Raw genomic sequence first — 21,771 nt, 5'->3', positions numbered from 1 at the left:
CAAGCTCTGGTGTGAATGCCAAGGTTAAATAGGGAGGAAGAACCCGCCCATGGAGTTGACAGGAAGGCAGCTGTCAATCACAGGGCAAGGCCAGATTAACCATTAGAGGAGCAGAGTCAAACAAGGGCAGAAGACGGGTGTGGTGCAACTACAATCTCAGAACTAGAGCCGTGTTCACACAGTGTGACCAAAAACTTTAAGCCATGAACCAAACTGCACACGCCTCCTGCACCGCAGCACGCGAGCAGAGGGTGGCGCAGAGACCCAAACAGGCAGAGATGTTACAGTAATACAGTATATTTCTATAACTTGTGAGAAGGTGACAGGCAGAGTGCTGGAGTCCAGATATATGAGCCCCAGGTTTCTGACATATGTGTGGTCCAGGATGGATATGGAGTAGGCATCAGCCCAGGTGTAGATCCTTGGCTTATTGCTATACCGAAAAAAGGAGGCAAATTCTGCATTCAAGTGCAGTTCCATGAGGTGGAGGAGGTGTATGGTTCTGTCCTGTAACCCTGAGTCCGGTGAGTATATATTGCGCGTGTTTTGTTTGTGTGGCTGGTAGTAAGCCACATGTATAGTTAGGTTATCAGTTCCGTTTAGTTAGTTGCTCAGACGAGCATGATTTTATTTTGTTTTTGCCTGAAGTCAAGGCTGTATTTTGTTTTGCTTATTTTGTTATTTTTGAAGTCAAGGTTTGTTTATTTCCCTGTTTTCTTTTCTAAATAAACCAGTTTGCTGCATGTTTTGTGTCCCTGTCTTGACTGTTTGGGTCCATACCATTGCTTCTACCGAGCTAACTTCCCCACAAACTATACAGTTCAGAAGATTTAGAGGTCTGTAACACAGCAATAGAGTCCCAGAGTTAAAGGGGTTGTCCAATCAAATTCTTTACTAGTAGCTTAAAATGGTGTAAACTAAACTAGTCTATTCTATGTACTGATGTTCACCAGTAGAATACCGGGAACTGCAGTTTTTACTGCTTTCCTCTTATTTATCCTATCTACTAAGCTATCTCCTGAGGAACCCCAGCTAATATACCACCAGGGAGAAACACATTGAGAGCTTCAGGTTAATGTGAACACTCCATGTGCCAGAAAATACAGGGACTTGGTCTGTCCCAGCTGGACCTGGTAGTTTATTTTGCTCCTTTTCTCGATTTAACAACCTGACCAATTGCTTGAACCCGGGGTCTATTTTGTCCTGAGTTCCTCATTACATATCGTATATACTCGAGTATAAGCCGAATTTTTCAGCACAGTTTTTGTGCTGAAAAAGCCCCCCTCGATTATACTCGAGTCAAGCAAAAAAAAAAAATATTTTTTTTCTTTGGGGGGGGGGGGGTCTATGACCAGCCGCAATAGTAATGTATAGAATCTCCCATAAAATAGTGAAGAAAAAAGAAGCTTTAAAAAAAATATAATAAAAAATAAAGTAAATAAGTTCTAAATCCCTCCTTTTCCTAGAATACATATAAAAGTAGAAAATGACTGTGAAACACATACACATTAGGCATCCCTGTGTCTGAAAGTGCCCGGTCTACTGAATATAGGGGATCTGCAGTGCTCCTGTTCCATCGGGAAGGGGTTAATAGGAGCACTGCAGATACCCTATATTCAGCCAGGCTGAATTCCAAGTGGGGGAAAAAAAAAACTCAGTCCTCAAGCTCAGGGAAGGGGCAGACAGACAACCAAAACACCCCCTCCCCTTCCCCAGCATCTACCCAAAAACTCAGACCATTTTAATTTTTTAAATTTTCCAGTAGCTGCTGCATTCCCCCCCCCCCAGCTTATACTCGAGTCAATAAATTTTCCCAGTTTTTTGTGGTAAAATTAGGGGCCTCGGCTTATACTCGAGTATATACGGTAATTTCTTTTCAGAGGATGGCATTGTGAATCCTTTACTATTTTGCGATTGTCCACTCTGCGGTAACTTTCTCCCTACATTTTCTGATTGATCCACGCTGGTAGAGGTTTATAGTCTTTTTACAAGATCTATTAATATATTAACTACTTCCTCAGTGTGACCAGCCACACTAGCCGGATGGCTACTTTTGCTCACTAGTTTAATTCAATATCTTATTTTGTTTCGTTCATTTTGACTATTAAATGGGTTGTGTTCTCAGAAAATTACATATCTTTAATCAAGTCTAATGTTAAATATATTTTTAAAGAATTTTTGGTGAGTTTTTAATTTTAAAGACGACCTAAAAATCCTACAATGCTGGCTCTATCCCACTAAACAAATACTGTGATGGCACTTCTTTTTGTTTTGGAATAGCCAGCTCATTTATCATCACATTGATGATCACAGCTATCATGTACATGTAGATAACACAAAGAATTCACCACAAAATATTTTGCAGCTTATCTACTCCCCTACAAAATAACATGTGAAAGGGTCAGAGAGTATGCCTAAAAAACTCTCCACTAGAAGTCAACAGCGTCTGCTCCAGACCATTGTGCCTATGGCCCATGATCCATCTCCAGGAGACAGGAAGTCCCAAACTATTTTTGGCTTAGTGGCAAGAGTGGGTATTGGACATTTCCTGGTGGCACTTTCCCTTTAAACTTGGGACTGAGTCCACCAGGATTTAGGCCCTAAACCCCAGCAGCATAAAGACATTCGTGGAACTTCTCAGCACAGAATTATGGACCTACAATGAAACCTATATGAAAAAATGGACCTTACATTGCCCTGGTACCACAAACACAGCTAAATCAATTCAGATATGTGGTGTACCTTGTTGGGATCCAGTTTTGACTTATCCACAGGAGCTGAGTCTTTAATCACTTCCACCATATGTTCTCCAAAGCAATTACCATAAAATCCCTGCAGAGGAAATAAGGATAATAGGTAATTTAATTTGTAAATAATACTTAGTATAAATGACGCTAATTTATAATATATTACTATATTAATAAAATATTATGTATATCTCTATATACAGTATATTTATGTGTCAATCAGGTCAAATTTTGTTTTATTAAAAGTGACTTTCATTACATGACATAAAGGTACGGGGTATGATTTCTGGGTATGTCATCTGTTCTGGAAAGGCAAGGCTAACATGTTACTAGTCAATTAACAGACAATTAAGTATATGATATGTTGAGCAGAACAACACACTAAAACTCAGGGTAGTCCAGAAAAAGTTACCATCTTGGATAAACTCCTCTTTTATTACTGAGGCTATATCCATGGTAGATTCTGGATAGACTAAGCAGCACCTGTTTCTTTTCACTTTATATAAATTGTAAAAGGTTATGAAGGCTACACTACAGTAAGAGCATCAGACTTTTACAAGACGACTGCCATTACAAGGAAAATAACGAAACTCTTCACATACTTTGTTAATCTTGTATTAATGAAAATAATGATACTGTACAGTGTATTGTAATACAGTGGTCATACATGTAGATAACTAGACTATGCAGTTTGTGGAGTAGGTGTTATGATTTACAGTCAACCTCAACACATACTTAGGTATGGGGAAGTATAGTGTAACAATTCTGTCAAGTAGTTGGGGAGGAGAACCTATAAACTGGCAATGTACTGCACTGGCCTTATAAATCAGTCCAAGGCTCCAGATAGAAAGATATTATACTATATACTGCTGTTCTAAAACAAAAAAAAAACAATTTACCTCTAGTCGGTGAGAAATCTCAGGAAGTTTAGTGATTGTTGGTTCTTTGTAAATAAATTCCTGTTCATCTAGGTCACCAAACTTTGCTCCATAAAATCCTACACGGAAGTATGTGCCAAACATTCTCTTCTGCCCCTGTTGCAGTCAAATAATATTAATTACATCATTTACATAAAGATTCAAAGAATTATAACATGTGACCTATTCACAAGACCTGCTTGCCTGATCGCTGAGGGTCTCACCACTGGGACCTCCTCTAAGAATGGGAGCCATGTGTCCTTTAAAATAAAATGGCGGTCCCGCTGGTCTATGGAATTGATGAAGATGTTCAAGCACTGGGTTCTATCTTCATTAGTCCCAAAGACTCTGCCTGGAAAGACAGCCCTCAAGCATAACTGTATTGAAATGGTAGACATGGGACCACCGTTCTTGTTCTCCACAGTGAGACCTCCAGCAGTGAAAATATCAAGTGCAGTACAGTTCCATTCAAGATCCATCATCACTGTTAGGCTATGTCCACCTCTGCTTTGTATCCCGTTGCAAATTCCACCAAAATGCTATAAATATAGCACAACATGCTATTTTGCCCACTGAACTGATGGACACCCATTATAGTCAGTGGCATCCATCATATACAGCTAGTGTCTGTCATGTGACTGATCCAGCACTGCCACAATTTTTGCTATTTTGTTGTTCACAGATGTGGACAAAGCCTTACACTGTTCTATAAATTTTATGTGACAAGATGATGCTTCCAAAATTTGCTCATACAGATAATGAAAATAAATTAGGGTTAGGTACCTTGGTTATTATGCGATCATATGCTTTCCTGAGTTTCTCATGGGTGGAAGAGAGCTTTCGGAAGTCTCGATGGGCCTCAAGAACAGGGATGACAATTTTGTAAACTTCATTCACTGTCTCATAGAATCCTGCCTGTAGAAAATGACGCATTGAAAGGAACATTACTAAGCAAAGACACCATCAAACAGTTCAATATGTGAAAAAAATGTTTCTGGCCACTTATAGGTCACACCTGTGGCAGTTACCTGTGTCTGTCTCTTGAGTCCAGGAGCATTATATTTTAGTAGACATAATTATATATATATATATATATATATATATATATATATATATATATATATACAATTTTATGACAAGGATTTTTTCCCTACAGAGGCATAAAATAAAAAACATGCATACTCACCTCTCCATTCTGCCGGGAATACAGCAGAGAGTCTTCATTTGGGTCTGTGGTCTCCCCGAACCTTTGGCCAGCATGTCAGCTATGCAGTCAATCTCAATCAGTGTTTGAGCAGTGATGCTCCATCTGATCGGGTGATGTGCTCACATGTAGGCAAAAGATCAATAAACTGGGGATTGAAAAGAGACTCTCCGCTAGGTTCCCAGGAGAACAGAGGACAATATGCATATGGGAAAATAAAATTACTTGATACACCTCTTTAAAGAATCAATGGAATTTGACACTATAAACAAGAGTATCTCCATGATGTCCATAAAGGCATATTCAGTGGTATCTATATATCTTTCACCACCAAACCCAGTTCTATGCATCATTTAATAGGAGCAGCTCCACTGATTCCGGCACTGGTGGGATTTTTCCTCTAGCCTTCACCATTGTTGTAGGAGCTGTTAGTTTTGGTGCCTGGTATGCTTTTTAGGCTCTGTATTCTCAGACAGAGGTGTGATTCTGAGCTCTGACACTGCCCACCTCTGACTGGAGCTCCTAGTCACGCCCCCTTGCCTGCTCCTGCCTGTCACTGCCCACCTGACGGTACAGAGCTGATTGCCTGGAATGGCAGGGGCTAGGAAAAAGTAGTTTTACGTTACATTTTACAGGCTGCAGAACACTCACTTGACTGAAGAGCTCTGCAGCTTGTTCCAGAAGTCCAACTAGCCCAGTTTCTGAGAAGTATCTTCCTGAACACACACCATCTTCATCTGGGGTCAAGATATCATCAGATACTGCTGATTCTTCTATAACATTATAGGCAATGTTCTGGAATGGTCATTAGGAATATTATCAGTTTACAATAGCAATACATACATATAAAAATATAGGTAAGATTTTATGTACATAAGGTAACATATGGACTCATGATATTAATATTAACTAGAGCCACATAACGGCTGCTATTCTATTAAATTCTAACCCTAAGCAATGTAAGAAAAAGATAAACATATACTATATTATATGACTTACTTGAAAGCTGACACTGCCAACTGGTAGGTAGCTGCAGTCTTCCAGCAAGCTCAAGTATTCTGCAACAAGGGCAGCTGCATGTACCAGGCACATGGCTGCCTCTGTATAACACTTGACTTTTACATGTTTCTCTGCCATATTCTGTAGCCAGGTTAGTCTCAGATCTGGAGAAGTCTGATAGCCCTTGGCAATTCTAATCAAAATGACAACAAAATAACCACAATTAAAACACATTTTAATGTATGTACCGTAACATCATCTAGCATTTTTATTAAAAAAATAACTTTTTGTTCATTAAATTCTCTTTAATCTGTGTATAAGGAAACCTGATAGAAGAAGCAACGTCAGTTATGCATTGATGAGGTGGGGGGATGATGTGAGGATTTGGGAAGATTTATTGAGCTCCTGAATTCCTGCTAGTAGTGCTAATGGGTTGTAGTATATCAGATTATACCCTGAACAGATTGTCAATCTGAAATCTATTGCCACTATGGTAAGTGGCCCCCTGCCATTCAGCTGTTCTCAGTAGCCAGTCAATAGCTCTGTTCGCTATGTAGCAGCTGTGCTAAGCTGGCTCAGTGGTTAGTACTGAACAAACCATAGACAACATCTGTAAGGAGTTTGTATGTTCCATCTGTGTTTCCTCCTACACTATCCATACATACTGATTTCGATTGTGAGCCCTACTGGAGACAGTGAGTTATGTCGATGACTGTAAATCACTGCAGAATATGTTGGCGCTATATAAGCAAGTGAAGTAAATACATAAATAAGAAAAGGAGAGCTGAGATATAGTAACTCAGCATATTCACTGCTGCTGGCTCTGTTCTCTGTATAGCAGCTGATCAGCGGGGTGTCAGACCCTGCCCCTAAGGATCAATCATCTATATAATCTGCCTTGAAAACCCCTTTAAATGTCTCATTCTATCAGATACTGTCAGATCACTGTTCTGTATGGTTCTACTGTAAGACAACTGACCACAGAGAGGTGACCTTTTCACAATCTGTGCTTTAAAAAAATAAATAAATACAAAAACTGACATTTTAAAATCCGCAAGACATATTGTGTCATTTAGCCATATTACCTTGATTGTGAACATCAAGTCCCACCTACAGTAGTAAGACAGTTGTTTGAAGACTTCTGATTAAGAAATTTATGGCAAATAAGTGGCCATAAAGATGAGCTGACACGTACCTGTACATCAGATCCATTAACATCTCTGGGTCCTTCTGGAAAGCTCTCATTTTGACTGTATCAGATAGAATACTGTTCAGGTTGTTTAAAAGTTCATTTACCTTAAAATGGATAGAGAAATATTAGAATAGAAAATACGCTCTTCTGTTATATCAATATGTACAATAGCATTTACTTAAGACTGGTTTATACTACCAATATTACCTAAATCACACAGACCAGAACCAACCAGATGCTGACGTGTCCATGCATAAAAGTCATTTAAAGAGGACCTTTCACTGATTTGGGCACAGGCAGTTCTATGTACTGCTGGAATTCAGCACACTGTCGGCTTTCCCGATCTGTGCCCCGGGTGCCCTGGTGCCGGTACCATAGATCTTTACAGTCAGAAGGGCGTTCCTGACAGTCAGTCAGGTACGCCATTCTTCACAGCAGAGCCTATCGCGCTGTACAGTGTGAGTGGGGAGGAACGCCCCCCTCCCCTCCTGATAATACTCATCTATGGACGAGCACTGTGAGCAGAGGGAGGGGGCGTTCCTCCCCGCTCACACAGTACAGAGCGATAGGCGCTGCTGTGGAGAAGGACGTACCTGACTGACTGTCAGGAACGCCCTTCTGACTGTAAAGAGCTACGGTACCGGGACCAATAGCTCTTCACCTGGGGCACAGATCAGGAAAGCCGACAGTGCTCTGAATTCAGCGCACTGTCGGCTTTCCAGAAGTATATAGAACTGCCTGTGCCCAATCTGATGAAAGGTCCTCTTTAAAGTAATATAAAGGTTCACATACATTAAACTCACTGTGTGTGAAACTACATTGCAGGCGTAGTTTCATCAAACTAAGGGAAACTAATGGTTGTAAATTGTATGTAAAACTCAAACTATGCAAACTGGTCAATATACGTATGTAAATAACATGTAGTGGTGTAGGTTCTCTATAAGTACATATAAGTTTATAGCTTTGAGTATATATTACCTGCATTGGAAACATAGTGGACTGCATAGCTTCATCTTCCTCTGCATACGCCAGTAGGCTCCTTAGTGACTTGCGCAGGTATGCCTCATTAAAATCTTGGGATTTCCCCACCAGTGAAGCCAATGACATTGTTACCTGCATTTTCACTCTGGCAAAATTCTAAATTCATCAAAACCATATTTTATAAGATAAGACATAATAAAAAATTCTTTAAGGTAATTGTATTACTAAAATAAATTTATACTTAAAATAAGCAAATACTATATATGAAACCGAACAATATCCATCTATGCAACAGAGAAGTACCCTATTATGTAAGACTGTGTAGTGTGGTAGAGGAATGGAGTCACATACACTTGTACTGCTGAAGCTGTATCTCATTATCAGGTACAGGGTTGCACACGCTTGGCTCCTTGTGCTTTCCAGGGCACTACTACAATGATGTAAGACCTTCTGGCACAGATCAGAGCATTGCTCCACTTCCTCTTCAAACAGGAAGTCTCCAAACTATGGGAAAAAATGAAAAAAAAAAATAAATGTATACAATATGTCAATATAAATCATATTAATATAAATTATTATTGTTATTATTATTAATAATAATAATAATAATAATAATAATGCATTTGGTATTCCATTTGGGGTCCCCAAGCAGCATGCCCAATGCAGATGTGATCCAGGCCATACATCACAAGAATTTTATTCAGAATTTTGGCTTTATTTTCATCTCAACATGTTATTGATATTTTTAAAAATATTTTTTGTATAGTGTAGTAACTCCATGCAGATTATTATTGTACATTTAGGGCTAGTTCACACGTGAGTATAAGGGGAGGTTTTTGACAGCGGATTTCGCGTCCAAAACCTCCCCTTATAATGGTGGTCTATGGAGACCGCCGGGCTTCTTTTCTCCGCTAGCGGCGGGCTGCTGCTAGCGGAGAAAAGAAGCGACATGCTCTTTCTTCAGGCGGAAGCCGCGCGGGCTGCGCTGCACGGCTTCCGCCCGGCTGCAGCACCCTCCATGTTGGCTCATTCATTTGAGCCGACAGCGGAGGTGAAAGCCGCGACCGCGATGGTCGCGGCGGGCAGGTTTTGACAAGAGAGAGACGCGGCTTGCCGCGTCTCTCTCTGTGTCAAAACCCGCACGGGCAGTTCACGTGTGAACTAGCCCTTAAAAGTCCTTGCACCAGCTTCTAATACTACATTTATTAAATAGAGAAATATGCTACCTTGATAATGATCAGACGGATAGAGGAGAAGCAGTGACACAAATAGGTGTTGCTCTGATTAGTGCTAAGAGAGTGCACAAGTACTTTAAGGATTCCTCCAAGAAGGTTGTCTTTGCAGTCCACTGATAGATTGACCTAAAAAAACCAGAAAGCCCAAATATTACTGACTTGTAAAAAAATTGTTTTTGCACTATACATATTACAGCTTATTATTTCAATATGGATAGATACTGTCTTATGCGAAAGAAATATGCTCCATTGGGTTTATACATCACATACCATTTCTGACTTCAGAACCGTATATTATTGTGACAAGCTGACCAAATACTACAGCATTATTAAATGAGAGACCACTAGCAACACTATAGTCAGGATTACAGTGCTTTTTCACTAAGATTGACCCAAAGTGGAATAGGTGTCACATTATGTTAAAGACTAGAGATGAGCGAACAGTGTTCTATCGAACTCATGTTCGATCGGATATTAGGCTGTTCGGCATGTTCGAATTGAATCGAACACCGCGTGGTAAAGTGCGCCATTACTCGATTCCCCTCCCACCTTCCCTGGCGCCTTTTTTGCTCCAATAACAGCGCAGGGTAGGTGGGACAGGAACTACGACACCGGTGACGTTGAAAAAAGTAGGCAAAACCCATTGGCTGCCGAAAACATGTGACCTCTAATTTAAAAGAACAGCGACGCCCAGCTTCGCGTCATTCTGAGCTTGCAATTCACCGGGGACGGAGGTTTCCGTCCAGTTAGCTAGGGCTTAGATTCTGGGTAGGCAGGGACAGGCTAGGATAGGAAGGAGAAGACAACCAACAGCTCTTATAAGAGCTAAATTCCAGGGAGAAGCTTGTCAGTGTAACGTGGCACTGACGGGCTCAATCGCCGCAACCCAGCTTTCCCAGGATCCTGAATGGAATACACTGTCAGTGTATTCCCGTATACCCGATATATACCCCCGATACCCGTTCCAACGGTGTGCCCCCCCACCTTCACCCCAGAAATACCCTGCAAGTCCCCTAGCAATAGAATTGGGGCTATATACACCCACTATTTTTGCTACTGCCATATAGTGCCATTGTCTCACTGGGAATTCAAAGAATATATTGGGCTTACATATAACTTCAATTCCAGGGAGAAGCTTGTCAGTGTAACGTGGCACTGACGGGCTCAATCGCCGCAACCCAGCTTTCCCAGGATCCTGAATGGAATACACTAACAGTGTATTCCCGTATACCCGATATATACCCCCGATACCCGTTCCAACGGTGTGCCCCCCCACCTTCACCCCAGAAATACACTGCAAGTCCCCTAGCAATAGAATTGGGGCTATATACACCCACTATTTTTGCTACTGCCATATAGTGCCATTGTCTGACTGGGAATTCAAAGAATATATTGGGGTTACGTGCAACCACAATTTTTGCTACTGGTATATAGTGCCATTGTCTGACTGGGAATTCAAAGAATATATTGGGGTTATAAATACCCTCATTTCTTGCTACTGGTATATAGTGCCATTGTCTGACTGGGAATTCAAAGAATATATTGGGGTTACAAATACCCTCATTTCTTGCTACTGGTATATAGTGCCATTGTCTGACTGGGAATTCAAAGAATATATTGGGGTTACAAATACCCTCATTTCTTGCTACTGGTATATAGTGCCATTGTCTGACTGGGAATTCAAAGAATATATTGGGGTTACAAATACCCTCATTTCTTGCTACTGGTATATAGTGCCATTGTCTGACTGGGAATTCAAAGAATATATTGGGGTTATAAATACCCTCATTTCTTGCTACTGGTATATAGTGCCATTGTCTGACTGGGAATTCAAAGAATATATTGGGGTTATAAATACCCTCATTTCTTGCTACTGGTATATAGTGCCATTGTCTGACTGGGAATTCAAAGAATATATTGGGGTTACAAATACCCTCATTTCTTGCTACTGCCATATAGTGCCAGTTTCTGACTGGTAATTCAAAGAATATATTGGGGTTACGTGCACCCACAATTTTTGCTACTGGTATATAGTGCCATTGTCTGACTGGGAATTCAAAGAATATATTGGGGTTACAAATACCCTCATTTCTTGCTACTGGTATATAGTGCCATTGTCTGACTGGGAATTCAAAGAATATATTGGGGTTATAAATACCCTCATTTCTTGCTACTGGTATATAGTGCCATTGTCTGACTGGGAATTCAAAGAATATATTGGGGTTATAAATACCCTCATTTCTTGCTACTGGTATATAGTGCCATTGTCTGACTGGGAATTCAAAGAATATATTGGGGTTATAAATACCCTCATTTCTTGCTACTGGTATATAGTGCCATTGTCTGACTGGGAATTCAAAGAATATATTGGGGTTACAAATACCCTCATTTCTTGCTACTGCCATATAGTGCCAGTTTCTGACTGGTAATTCAAAGAATATATTGGGGTTACGTGCACCCACAATTTTTGCTACTGGTATATAGTGCCATTGTCTGACTGGGAATTCAAAGAATATATTGGGGTTACAAATACCCTCATTTCTTGCTACTGGTATATAGTGCCATTGTCTGACTGGGAATTCAAAGAATATATTGGGGTTACAAATACCCTCATTTCTTGCTACTGCCATATAGTGCCAGTTTCTGACTGGTAATTCAAAGAATATATTGGGGTTATAAATACCCTCATTTCTTGCTACTGGTATATAGTGCCATTGTCTGACTGGGAATTCAAAGAATATATTGGGGTTACAAATACCCTCATTTCTTGCTACTGGTATATAGTGCCATTGTCTGACTGGGAATTCAAAGAATATATTGGGGTTACAAATACCCTCATTTCTTGCTACTGGTATATAGTGCCATTGTCTGACTGGGAATTCAAAGAATATATTGGGGTTATAAATACCCTCATTTCTTGCTACTGGTATATAGTGCCATTGTCTGACTGGGAATTCAAAGAATATATTGGGGTTATAAATACCCTCATTTCTTGCTACTGGTATATAGTGCCATTGTCTGACTGGGAATTCAAAGAATATATTGGGGTTACAAATACCCTCATTTCTTGCTACTGCCATATAGTGCCAGTTTCTGACTGGTAATTCAAAGAATATATTGGGGTTACAAATACCCTCATTTCTTGCTACTGGTATATAGTGCCATTGTCTGACTGGGAATTCAAAGAATATATTGGGGTTATAAATACCCTCATTTCTTGCTACTGCCATATAGTGCCAGTTTCTGACTGGTAATTCAAAGAATATATTGGGGTTACGTGCACCCACAATTTTTGCTACTGGTATATAGTGCCATTGTCTGACTGGGAATTCAAAGAATATATTGGGGTTACAAATACCCTAATTTCTTGCTACTGGTATATAGTGCCATTGTCTGACTGGGAATTCAAAGAATATATTGGGGTTACAAATACCCTCATTTCTTGCTACTGGTATATAGTGCCATTGTCTGACTGGGAATTCAAAGAATATATTGGGGTTATAAATACCCTCATTTCTTGCTACTGCCATATAGTGCCAGTTTCTGACTGGTAATTCAAAGAATATATTGGGGTTATAAATACCCTCATTTCTTGCTACTGGTATATAGTGCCATTGTCTGACTGGGAATTCAAAGCATATATTGGGGTTACGTGCACCCACAATTTTTGCTACTGGTATATAGTGCCAATTTCTAACTGGGAATTCAAAATGTGCAAGGCTCCCAGAAAGGGACGTGGACGAGGCCGTGGGCGAGGTCGGGGGAATGGTTCTGGGGAGCAAGGTAGCAGTGAAGCCACAGGGCGTCCCGTGCCTACTCCTGTGGGGCAGCAAGCATTGCGCCACTCCACAGTGCCAGGGTTGCTTGCCACATTAACTAAACTGCAGGGTACAAACCTTAGTAGGCCCGAGAACCAGGAACAGGTCTTGCAATGGCTGTCAGAGAACGCTTACAGCACATTGTCCAGCAGCCAGTCAGACTCTGCCTCCTCTCCTCCTATTACCCAACAGTCTTGTCCTCCTTCCTCCCAAAATTCCCAAGCTTCACAGAGCAATAACCCCAACTGTCCCTGCTCCCCAGAGCTGTTCTCCGCTCCTTTCATTGTCCCTCAACCTGCCTCTCCACGTCACGATTCCACGAACCTAACAGAGGAGCATCTGTGTCCAGATGCTCAAACACTAGAGTCTCCTCCATCTCCGTTCGATTTGGTGGTGGATGACCAGCAACCCACCCTCATCGACGATGATGTGACGCAGTTGCCGTCAGGGCATCCAGTTGACCGGCGCATTGTGTGGGAGGAGGAGATGAGACAGGAGTTGGAAGAGGAAGTGGTGGATGATGAGGACACTGACTCGACCTGGACAGGGGGGATGTCAAGCGGGGAAAGTAGTGTGGATGTTGAGGCAGGTGCAGCACCAAAAAGGGTAGCTAGAGGCAGAGGTCAGCAGCTTAGGCGAAGCCAGGCCACACCCGGAATCTCCCAAGATGTTCCAGTTCGTACCCAGCCCCGAAAAACTCCCACCTCGAGGGCACGTTTCTCGAAGGTGTGGAGTTTTTTCAAGGAATGCGCCGAGGACAGATATAGTGTTGTCTGCACAATTTGCCTCTCGAAATTGATTAGGGGCTCTGAGAAGAGCAACCTGTCCACCACTTCAATGCGCCGTCATTTGGAATCCAAGCACTGGAATCAGTGGCAGGCAGCAACGGCAGGACAAAGGCCGCCTGCCGCTCACGCCACTGCCACTGCCTCTGCCACTGCCACTGCTGACTGTGCTGGCGATGCACTCCAGAGGACGAGCCAGGACACCACTTCATCTGCCTCCGCCACTTTGTTGACTTCTCCCTCATCCTCCCCTGTTCCTGTCTTATCTCCTTCTCCTGCACCATCAAAGGCACCATCAGGCGCTTCTTTACAACAACCCACCATCTCTCAGACATTGGAGCGGCGGCAGAAATACACTGCTAACCACCCACACGCGCAAGCCTTGAACGCCAACATCGCTAAACTGCTGGCCCAGGAGATGTTGGCGTTCCGGCTTGTTGAAACTCCCGCCTTCCTGGACCTGATGGCAACTGCGGCACCTCGCTATGCCGTCCCTAGCCGTCACTACTTCTCCCGGTGTGCTGTCCCCGCCTTGCACCAGCACGTGTCACTCAACATCAGGCGGGCCCTTAGTTCCGCGCTTTGCACAAAGGTCCACTTGACCACCGACGCGTGGACAAGTGCATGCGGACAGGGACGCTACATTTCACTGACGGCACACTGGGTGAATGTAGTTGAGGCTGGGACTGCTTCCCAAACTGGCCCGGTGTACCTCGTCTCCCCGCCTAACATTCCTGGCAGGGACACGAGAAGAACACCCCCCTCCTCCTCTACCGCCTCCTCCTCCGCCACCGCCTCCTCCTCCGCCACCGCCTCCTCCTCCGCTGTTAGATTGACCCCAGCTACGAGTTGGAAACGTTGCAGCACTGGCGTTGGTAGACGTCAGCAGGCTGTGCTGAAGCTGATCAGCTTGGGGGACAGACAGCACACTGCCTCCGAGGTGAGGGATGCCCTCCTCGATGAGACGGCAATATGGTTTGAGCCGCTGCACCTGGGCCCAGGCATGGTCGTTTGTGATAACGGCCGGAACCTGGTAGCAGCTCTGGAGCTTGCCGGACTCCAACATGTTCCATGCCTGGCCCACGCCTTCAACCTAGTGGTGCAACATTTCCTAAAGAGCTACCCCAATGTTCCAGAGCTACTGGTGAAAGTGCGGCGCATGTGCGCCCACTTTCGCAAGTCGACAGTAGCCGCTGCTAGCTTAAAATCTCTCCAGCAACGCCTGCATGTGCCACAACACCGGCTTTTGTGCGACGTCCCCACACGCTGGAACTCAACGTTTCAGATGTTGAATAGAGTGGTTGAGCAGCAGAGACCTTTGATGGAATACCAGCTACAAAACCCTAGGGTGCCACAAAGTCAGCTGCCTCAGTTTCACATCCATGAGTGGCCATGGATGAGAGACCTTTGTGACATCCTACGGGTCTTTGAGGAGTCCACAAGGAGGGTGAGCTCTGAGGATGCGATGGTGAGCCTTACAATCCCGCTCTTGTGTGTTCTGAGAGAACCCCTGATTGACATCAGGGATAACTCAGATCACACAGAGGAGTTAGGGATAGCATCCGATCCGTCACAGCTGGAGAGTAGGTCCACACATCTGTCCGCTTCACTGCGTTTAATGGAGGAGGAGGAGGAGGAGGAGGAGGAAGAAGAGTTGTCCGATTATGTGATGGTGATACAGGAGGCTTCCGGGCAACTTCGAATCGTCCCATTGTTGCAGCGCGGATGGGTAGACATGGAGGATGAGGAGGAAATGGAGATTGAACTTTCCGGTGGGGCCAGAGGAGTCATGCCAACTAACACTGTGGCAGACATGGCTGAGTTCATGTTGGGGTGCTTTACAACCGACAAGCGTATTGTCAAAATCATGGAGGACAACCAGTACTGGATCTTTGCTATCCTTGACCCCCGGTATAAAAACAACATCTCGTCTTTTATTCCGGTAGAGGGGAGGGCCAATCGCATCAATGCTTGCCACAGGCAATTGGTGCAGAATATGATGGAGATGTTTCCAGCATGTGACGTTGGCGGCAGGGAGGGCAGTTCCTCCAGTAGGCAACCAAGTTCTCACCGGTCCACACAAACGAGGGGCACACTGTCTAAGGTCTGGGACACCTTGATGGCACCCCCTCGCCAAAGTGCCGCCACGGAGGGTCCTAGTGTCACCAGGCGTGAGAAGTATAGGCGCATGTTGCGGGAATACCTTTCCGACCACAGCCCTGTCCTCTCCGACCCCTCTGCGCCCTACACGTATTGGGTGTCGAAGTTGGACCTGTGGCTTGAACTTGCCCTATATGCCTTGGAGGTGCTGTCCTGTCCTGCCGCCAGCGTCCTATCTGAGAGGGTGTTCAGTGCAGCCGGTGGCATCATCACTGACAAGCGCACCCGTCTGTCAGCTGAGAGTGCCGACCGGCTCACTTTGATAAAAATGAACCACCACTGGATAGAGCCTTCATTTTTGTGCCCACCTGTGTAAAGCACCCCAACATGAAACTCCATGTCTGTACTCAACCTCTCCAATTCCTCCGCATCCTCATACTCATCCACCATAAGCGTTGCACAATTCTGCTAATACTAGGCTCCCTCCACCCTGATTTCCCCCAACTCTGCTGGTTAGAGGCTCCCTCCACCCTGATTTCCACCAACTCTGCTGGTTAGAGGCTCCCTCCACCCTGCTTTCCCACAACTCTGCTGGTTAGAGGCTCCCTCCACCCTGATTTCCACCAACTCTGCTGGTTAGAGGCTCCCTCCACCATGAATTGGTCCAAACTGGGCTGTTTAGCGGCTCCCTCCACCATGAATTGGTCCAAACTGGGGTTTTTAGAGGCTCCCTCCACCATGAATTGGTCCAAACTGGGCTGTTTAGAGGCTCCCTCCACCATGAATTGGTCCAAACTGGGGTTTTTAGAGGCTCCCTCCACCATGAATTGGTCCAAACTGGGCTGGTTAGAGGCTCCCTCCACCATGAATTTACCCAAACTGGGCTGTTTAGAGGCTCCCTCCACCATGAATTTGCCCAAACTGGCCTGTTTAGAGGCTCCCTCCACCATGAATTGGTCCAAACTGGGGTTTTTAGAGGCTCTCTCCACCATGAATTGGTCCAAACTGGGCTGTTTAGAGGCTCCCTCCATCATGAATTGGTCCAAACTGGGGTTTTTAGAGGCTCCCTCCACCATGAATTGGTCCAAACTGGGCTGGTTAGAGGCTCCCTCCACCATGAATTTGCCCAAACTGGGCTGTTTAGAGGCTCCCTCCACCATGAATTGGTCCAAACTGGGGTTTTTAGAGGCTCCCTCCACCATGAATTGGTCCAAACTGGGCTGTTTAGAGGCTCCCTCCACCATGAATTGGTCCAAACTGGGGTTTTTAGAGGCTCCCTCCACCATGAATTGGTCCAAACTGGGGTTTTTAGAGGCTCCCTCCACCATGAATTTGCCCAAACTGGGCTGTTTAGAGGCTCCCTCCACCATGAATTTGCCCAAACTGAGCTGTTTAGAGGCTACCTCCACCATGAATTGGTCCAAACTGGGGTTTTTAGAGGCTCCCTCCACCATGAATTTGCCCAAACTGGGGGTTTTTAGAGGCTCCCTCCACCATGAATTTGCCTAAACTGGGCTGTTTAGAGGCTCCCTCCATCATGAATTGGTCCAAACTGGGGTTTTTAGAGGCTCCCTCCACCATGAATTAGTCCAAACTGGGGTTTTTAGAGGCTCCCTCCACCATGAATTGGTCCAAACTGGGGTTTTTAGAGGCTCCCTCCACCATGAATTTGCCCAAACTGGGCTGTTTAGAGGCTCCCTCCACCATGAATTTGCCCAAACTGGGCTGTTTAGAGGCTCCCTCCACCATGAATTGGTCCAAACTGGGGTTTTTAGAGGCTCCCTCCACCATGAATTGGTCCAAACTGGGGGTTTTTAGAGGCTCCCTCCACCATGAATTTGCCCAAACTGGGCTGTTTAGAGGCTCCCTCCATCATGAATTGGTCTAAACTGGGTTTTTTAGAGGCTCCCTCCACCATGAATTGGTCCAAACTGGGGTTTTTAGAGGCTCCCTCCACCATGAATTGGTCCAAACTGGGGTTTTTAGAGGCTCCCTCCACCATGAATTTGCCCAAACTGAGCTGTTTAGAGGCTCCCTCCACCATGAATTGGTCCAAACTGGGGTTTTTAGAGGCTCCCTCCACCATGAATTTGCCCAAACTGGGGGTTTTTAGAGGCTCCCTCCACCATGAATTTGCCCAAACTGGGCTGTTTAGAGGCTCCCTCCATCATGAATTGGTCCAAACTGGGGTTTTTAGAGGCTCCCTCCACCATGAATTGGTCCAAACTGGGGTTTTTAGAGGCTCCCTCCACCATGAATTGGTCCAAACTGGGGTTTTTAGAGGCTCCCTCCACCATGAATTTGCCCAAACTGGGCTGTTTAGAGGCTCCCTCCACCATGAATTTGCCCAAACTGGGCTGTTTAGAGGCTCCCTCCACCATGAATTGGTCCAAACTGGGGTTTTTAGAGGCTCCCTCCACCATGAATTGGTCCAAACTGGGGGTTTTTAGAGGCTCCCTCCACCATGAATTTGCCCAAACTGGGCTGTTTAGAGGCTCCCTCCACCATGAATTGGTCCAAACTGGGGTTTTTAGAGGCTCCCTCCACCATGAATTTGCCCAAACTGGGATGTTTAGAGGCTCCCTCCACCATGAATTTGCCCAAACTGAGCTGTTTAGAGGCTCCCTCCACCATGAATTGGTCCAAACTGGGGTTTTTAGAGGCTCCCTCCGCCATGAATTGGTCCAAACTGGGGTTTTTTAGAGGCTCCCTCCACCATGAATTGGTCCAAACTGGGGTTTTTAGAGGCTCCCTCCACCATGAATTGGTCCAAACTGGGGTTTTTAGAGGCTCCCTCCACCATGAATTTGCCCAAACTGAGCTGTTTAGAGGCTCCCTCCACCATGAATTTGCCCAAACTGGGCTGTTTAGAGGCTCCCTCCATCATGAATTGGTCCAAACTGGGGTTTTTAGAGGCTCCCTCCACCATGAATTGGTCCAAACTGGGGTTTTTAGAGGCTCCCTCCACCATGAATTGGTCCAAACTGGGGTTTTTAGAGGCTCCCTCCACCATGAATTTGCCCAAACTGGGCTGTTTAGAGGCTCCCTCCACCATGAATTTGCCCAAACTGGGCTGTTTAGAGGCTCCCTCCACCATGAATTGGTCCAAACTGGGGTTTTTAGAGGCTCCCTCCACCATGAATTGGTCCAAACTGGGGGTTTTTAGAGGCTCCCTCCACCATGAATTTGCCCAAACTGGGCTGTTTAGAGGCTCCCTCCACCATGAATTGGTCCAAACTGGGGTTTTTAGAGGCTCCCTCCACCATGAATTGGTCCAAACTGGGCTGTTTAGAGGCTCCCTCCACCATGAATTGGTCCAAACTGGGGTTTTTAGAGGCTCCCTCCACCATGAATTGGTCCAAACTGGGGTTTTTAGAGGCTCCCTCCACCATGAATTTGCCCAAACTGGGCTGTTTAGAGGCTCCCTCCACCATGAATTTGCCCAAACTGAGATGTTTAGAGGCTCTCTCCACCATGAATTGGTCCAAACTGGGGTTTTTTAGAGGCTCCCTCCACCATGAATTTGCCCAAACTGGGCTGTTTAGAGGCTCCCTCCATCATGAATTGGTCCAAACTGGGTTTTTTAGAGGCTCCCTCCACCATGAATTGGTCCAAACTGGGGTTTTTAGAGGCTCCCTCCACCATGAATTGGTCCAAACTGGGGTTTTTAGAGGCTCCCTCCACCATGAATTGGTCCAAACTGGGCTGTTTAGAGGCTCCCTCCACCATGAATTTGCCCAAACTGGGCTGTTTAGAGGCTCCCTCCACCATGAATTGGTCCAAACTGGGGGTTTTTAGAGGCTCCCTCCACCATGAATTTGCCCAAACTGGGCTGTTTAGAGGCTCCCTCCACCATGAATTTGCCCAAACTGAGCTGTTTAGAGGCTCCCTCCACCATGAATTGGTCCAAACTGGGGTTTTTAGAGGCTCCCTCCACCATGAATTGGTCCAAACTGGGGGTTTTTAGAGGCTCCCTCCACCATGAATTGGTCCAAACTGGGGTTTTTAGAGGCTCCCTCCACCATGAATTTGCCCAAACTGGGCTGTTTAGAGGCTCCCTCCACCATGAATTTGCCCAAACTGAGCTGTTTAGAGGCTCCCTCCACCATGAATTGGTCCAAACTGGGGTTTTTAGAGGCTCCCTCCACCATGAATTGGTCCAAACTGGGGGTTTTTAGAGGCTCCCTCCACCATGAATTTGCCCAAACTGGGCTGTTTAGAGGCTCCCTCCATCATGAATTGGTCCAAACTGGGTTTTTTAGAGGCTCCCTCCACCATGAATTGGTCCAAACTGGGGTTTTTAGAGGCTCCCTCCACCATGAATTGGTCCAAACTGGGGTTTTTAGAGGCTCCCTCCACCATGAATTTGCCCAAACTGGGCTGTTTAGAGGCTCCCTCCACCATGAATTTGCCCAAACTGGGCTGTTTAGAGGCTCCCTCCACCATGAATTGGTCCAAACTGGGGTTTTTAGAGGCTCCCTCCACCATGAATTGGTCCAAACTGGGGGGTTTTAGAGGCTCCCTCCACCATGAATTTGCCCAAACTGGGCTGTTTAGAGGCTCCCTCCACCATGAATTGGTCCAAACTGGGGGTTTTTAGAGGCTCCCTCCACCATGAATTTGCCCAAACTGGGCTGTTTAGAGGCTCCCTCCACCATGAATTTGCCCAAACTGAGCTGTTTAGAGGCTCCCTCCACCATGAATTGGTCCAAACTGGGGTTTTTAGAGGCTCCCTCCACCATGAATTGGTCCAAACTGGGGGTTTTTAGAGGCTCCCTCCACCATGAATTTGCCCAAACTGGGCTGTTTAGAGGCTCCCTCCATCATGAATTGGTCCAAACTGGGGTTTTTAGAGGCTCCCTCCACCATGAATTGGTCCAAACTGGGGTTTTTAGAGGCTCCCTCCACCATGAATTGGTCCAAACTGGGGTTTTTAGAGGCTCCCTCCACCATGAATTTGCCCAAACTGGGCTGTTTAGAGGCTCTCTCCACCATGAATTGGTCCAAACTGGGGGTTTTAGAGGCTCCCTCCACCATGAATTTGCCCAAACTGGGCTGTTTAGAGGCTCCCTCCATCATGAATTGGTCCAAACTGGGTTTTTTAGAGGCTCCCTCCACCATGAATTGGTCCAAACTGGGGTTTTTAGAGGCTCCCTCCACCATGAATTGGTCCAAACTGGGGTTTTTAGAGGCTCCCTCCACCATGAATTTGCCCAAACTGGGCTGTTTAGAGGCTCCCTCCACCATGAATTTGCCCAAACTGGGCTGTTTAGAGGCTCCCTCCACCATGAATTGGTCCAAACTGGGGTTTTTAGAGGCTCCCTCCACCATGAATTGGTCCAAACTGGGGGTTTTTAGAGGCTCCCTCCACCATGAATTTGCCCAAACTGGGCTGTTTAGAGGCTCCCTCCATCATGAATTGGTCCAAACTGGGGTTTTTAGAGGCTCCCTCCACCATGAATTGGTCCAAACTGGGGTTTTTAGAGGCTCCCTCCACCATGAATTGGTCCAAACTGGGCTGTTTAGAGGCTCCCTCCACCATGAATTTGCCCAAACTGGGCTGTTTAGAGGCTCCCTCCACCATGAATTGGTCCAAACTGGGGTTTTTAGAGGCTCCCTCCACCATGAATTGGTCCAAACTGGGGGTTTTTAGAGGCTCCCTCCACCATGAATTTGCCCAAACTGGGCTGTTTAGAGGCTCCCTCCATCATGAATTGGTCCAAACTGGGGTTTTTAGAGGCTCCCTCCACCATGAATTGGTCCAAACTGGGGTTTTTAGAGGCTCCCTCCACC

General features: G+C 45.2%; 1 protein-coding gene across 1 annotated transcript in view; it reads right to left on the bottom strand.

Annotated features, from left to right (window-relative positions):
* The window catches only part of DOCK8 (dedicator of cytokinesis 8), a 152,873-nt gene that overhangs the window by 10,732 nt on the left and 120,370 nt on the right, over positions 1-21,771 (bottom strand). The window contains exons 35-43 of the mRNA XM_075278396.1: positions 9,267-9,401; positions 8,392-8,544; positions 8,038-8,196; positions 7,063-7,163; positions 5,868-6,060; positions 5,520-5,663; positions 4,448-4,579; positions 3,647-3,781; positions 2,743-2,832 (exon numbers count right to left, since the gene is read on the bottom strand). Coding sequence (XP_075134497.1) covers positions 2,743-2,832; positions 3,647-3,781; positions 4,448-4,579; positions 5,520-5,663; positions 5,868-6,060; positions 7,063-7,163; positions 8,038-8,196; positions 8,392-8,544; positions 9,267-9,401 — 1,242 coding nt within the window. The remainder of the gene's footprint in view (positions 1-2,742; positions 2,833-3,646; positions 3,782-4,447; positions 4,580-5,519; positions 5,664-5,867; positions 6,061-7,062; positions 7,164-8,037; positions 8,197-8,391; positions 8,545-9,266; positions 9,402-21,771) is intronic.

The sequence above is a fragment of the Leptodactylus fuscus genome, chromosome 1 (genome assembly GCF_031893055.1).
Source record: "Leptodactylus fuscus isolate aLepFus1 chromosome 1, aLepFus1.hap2, whole genome shotgun sequence".
Lineage (NCBI taxonomy): Eukaryota > Metazoa > Chordata > Amphibia > Anura > Leptodactylidae > Leptodactylus > Leptodactylus fuscus.
Note: the sequence above shows the minus strand (reverse complement) of the source record. Positions and strands in the feature narration are given on the sequence as shown.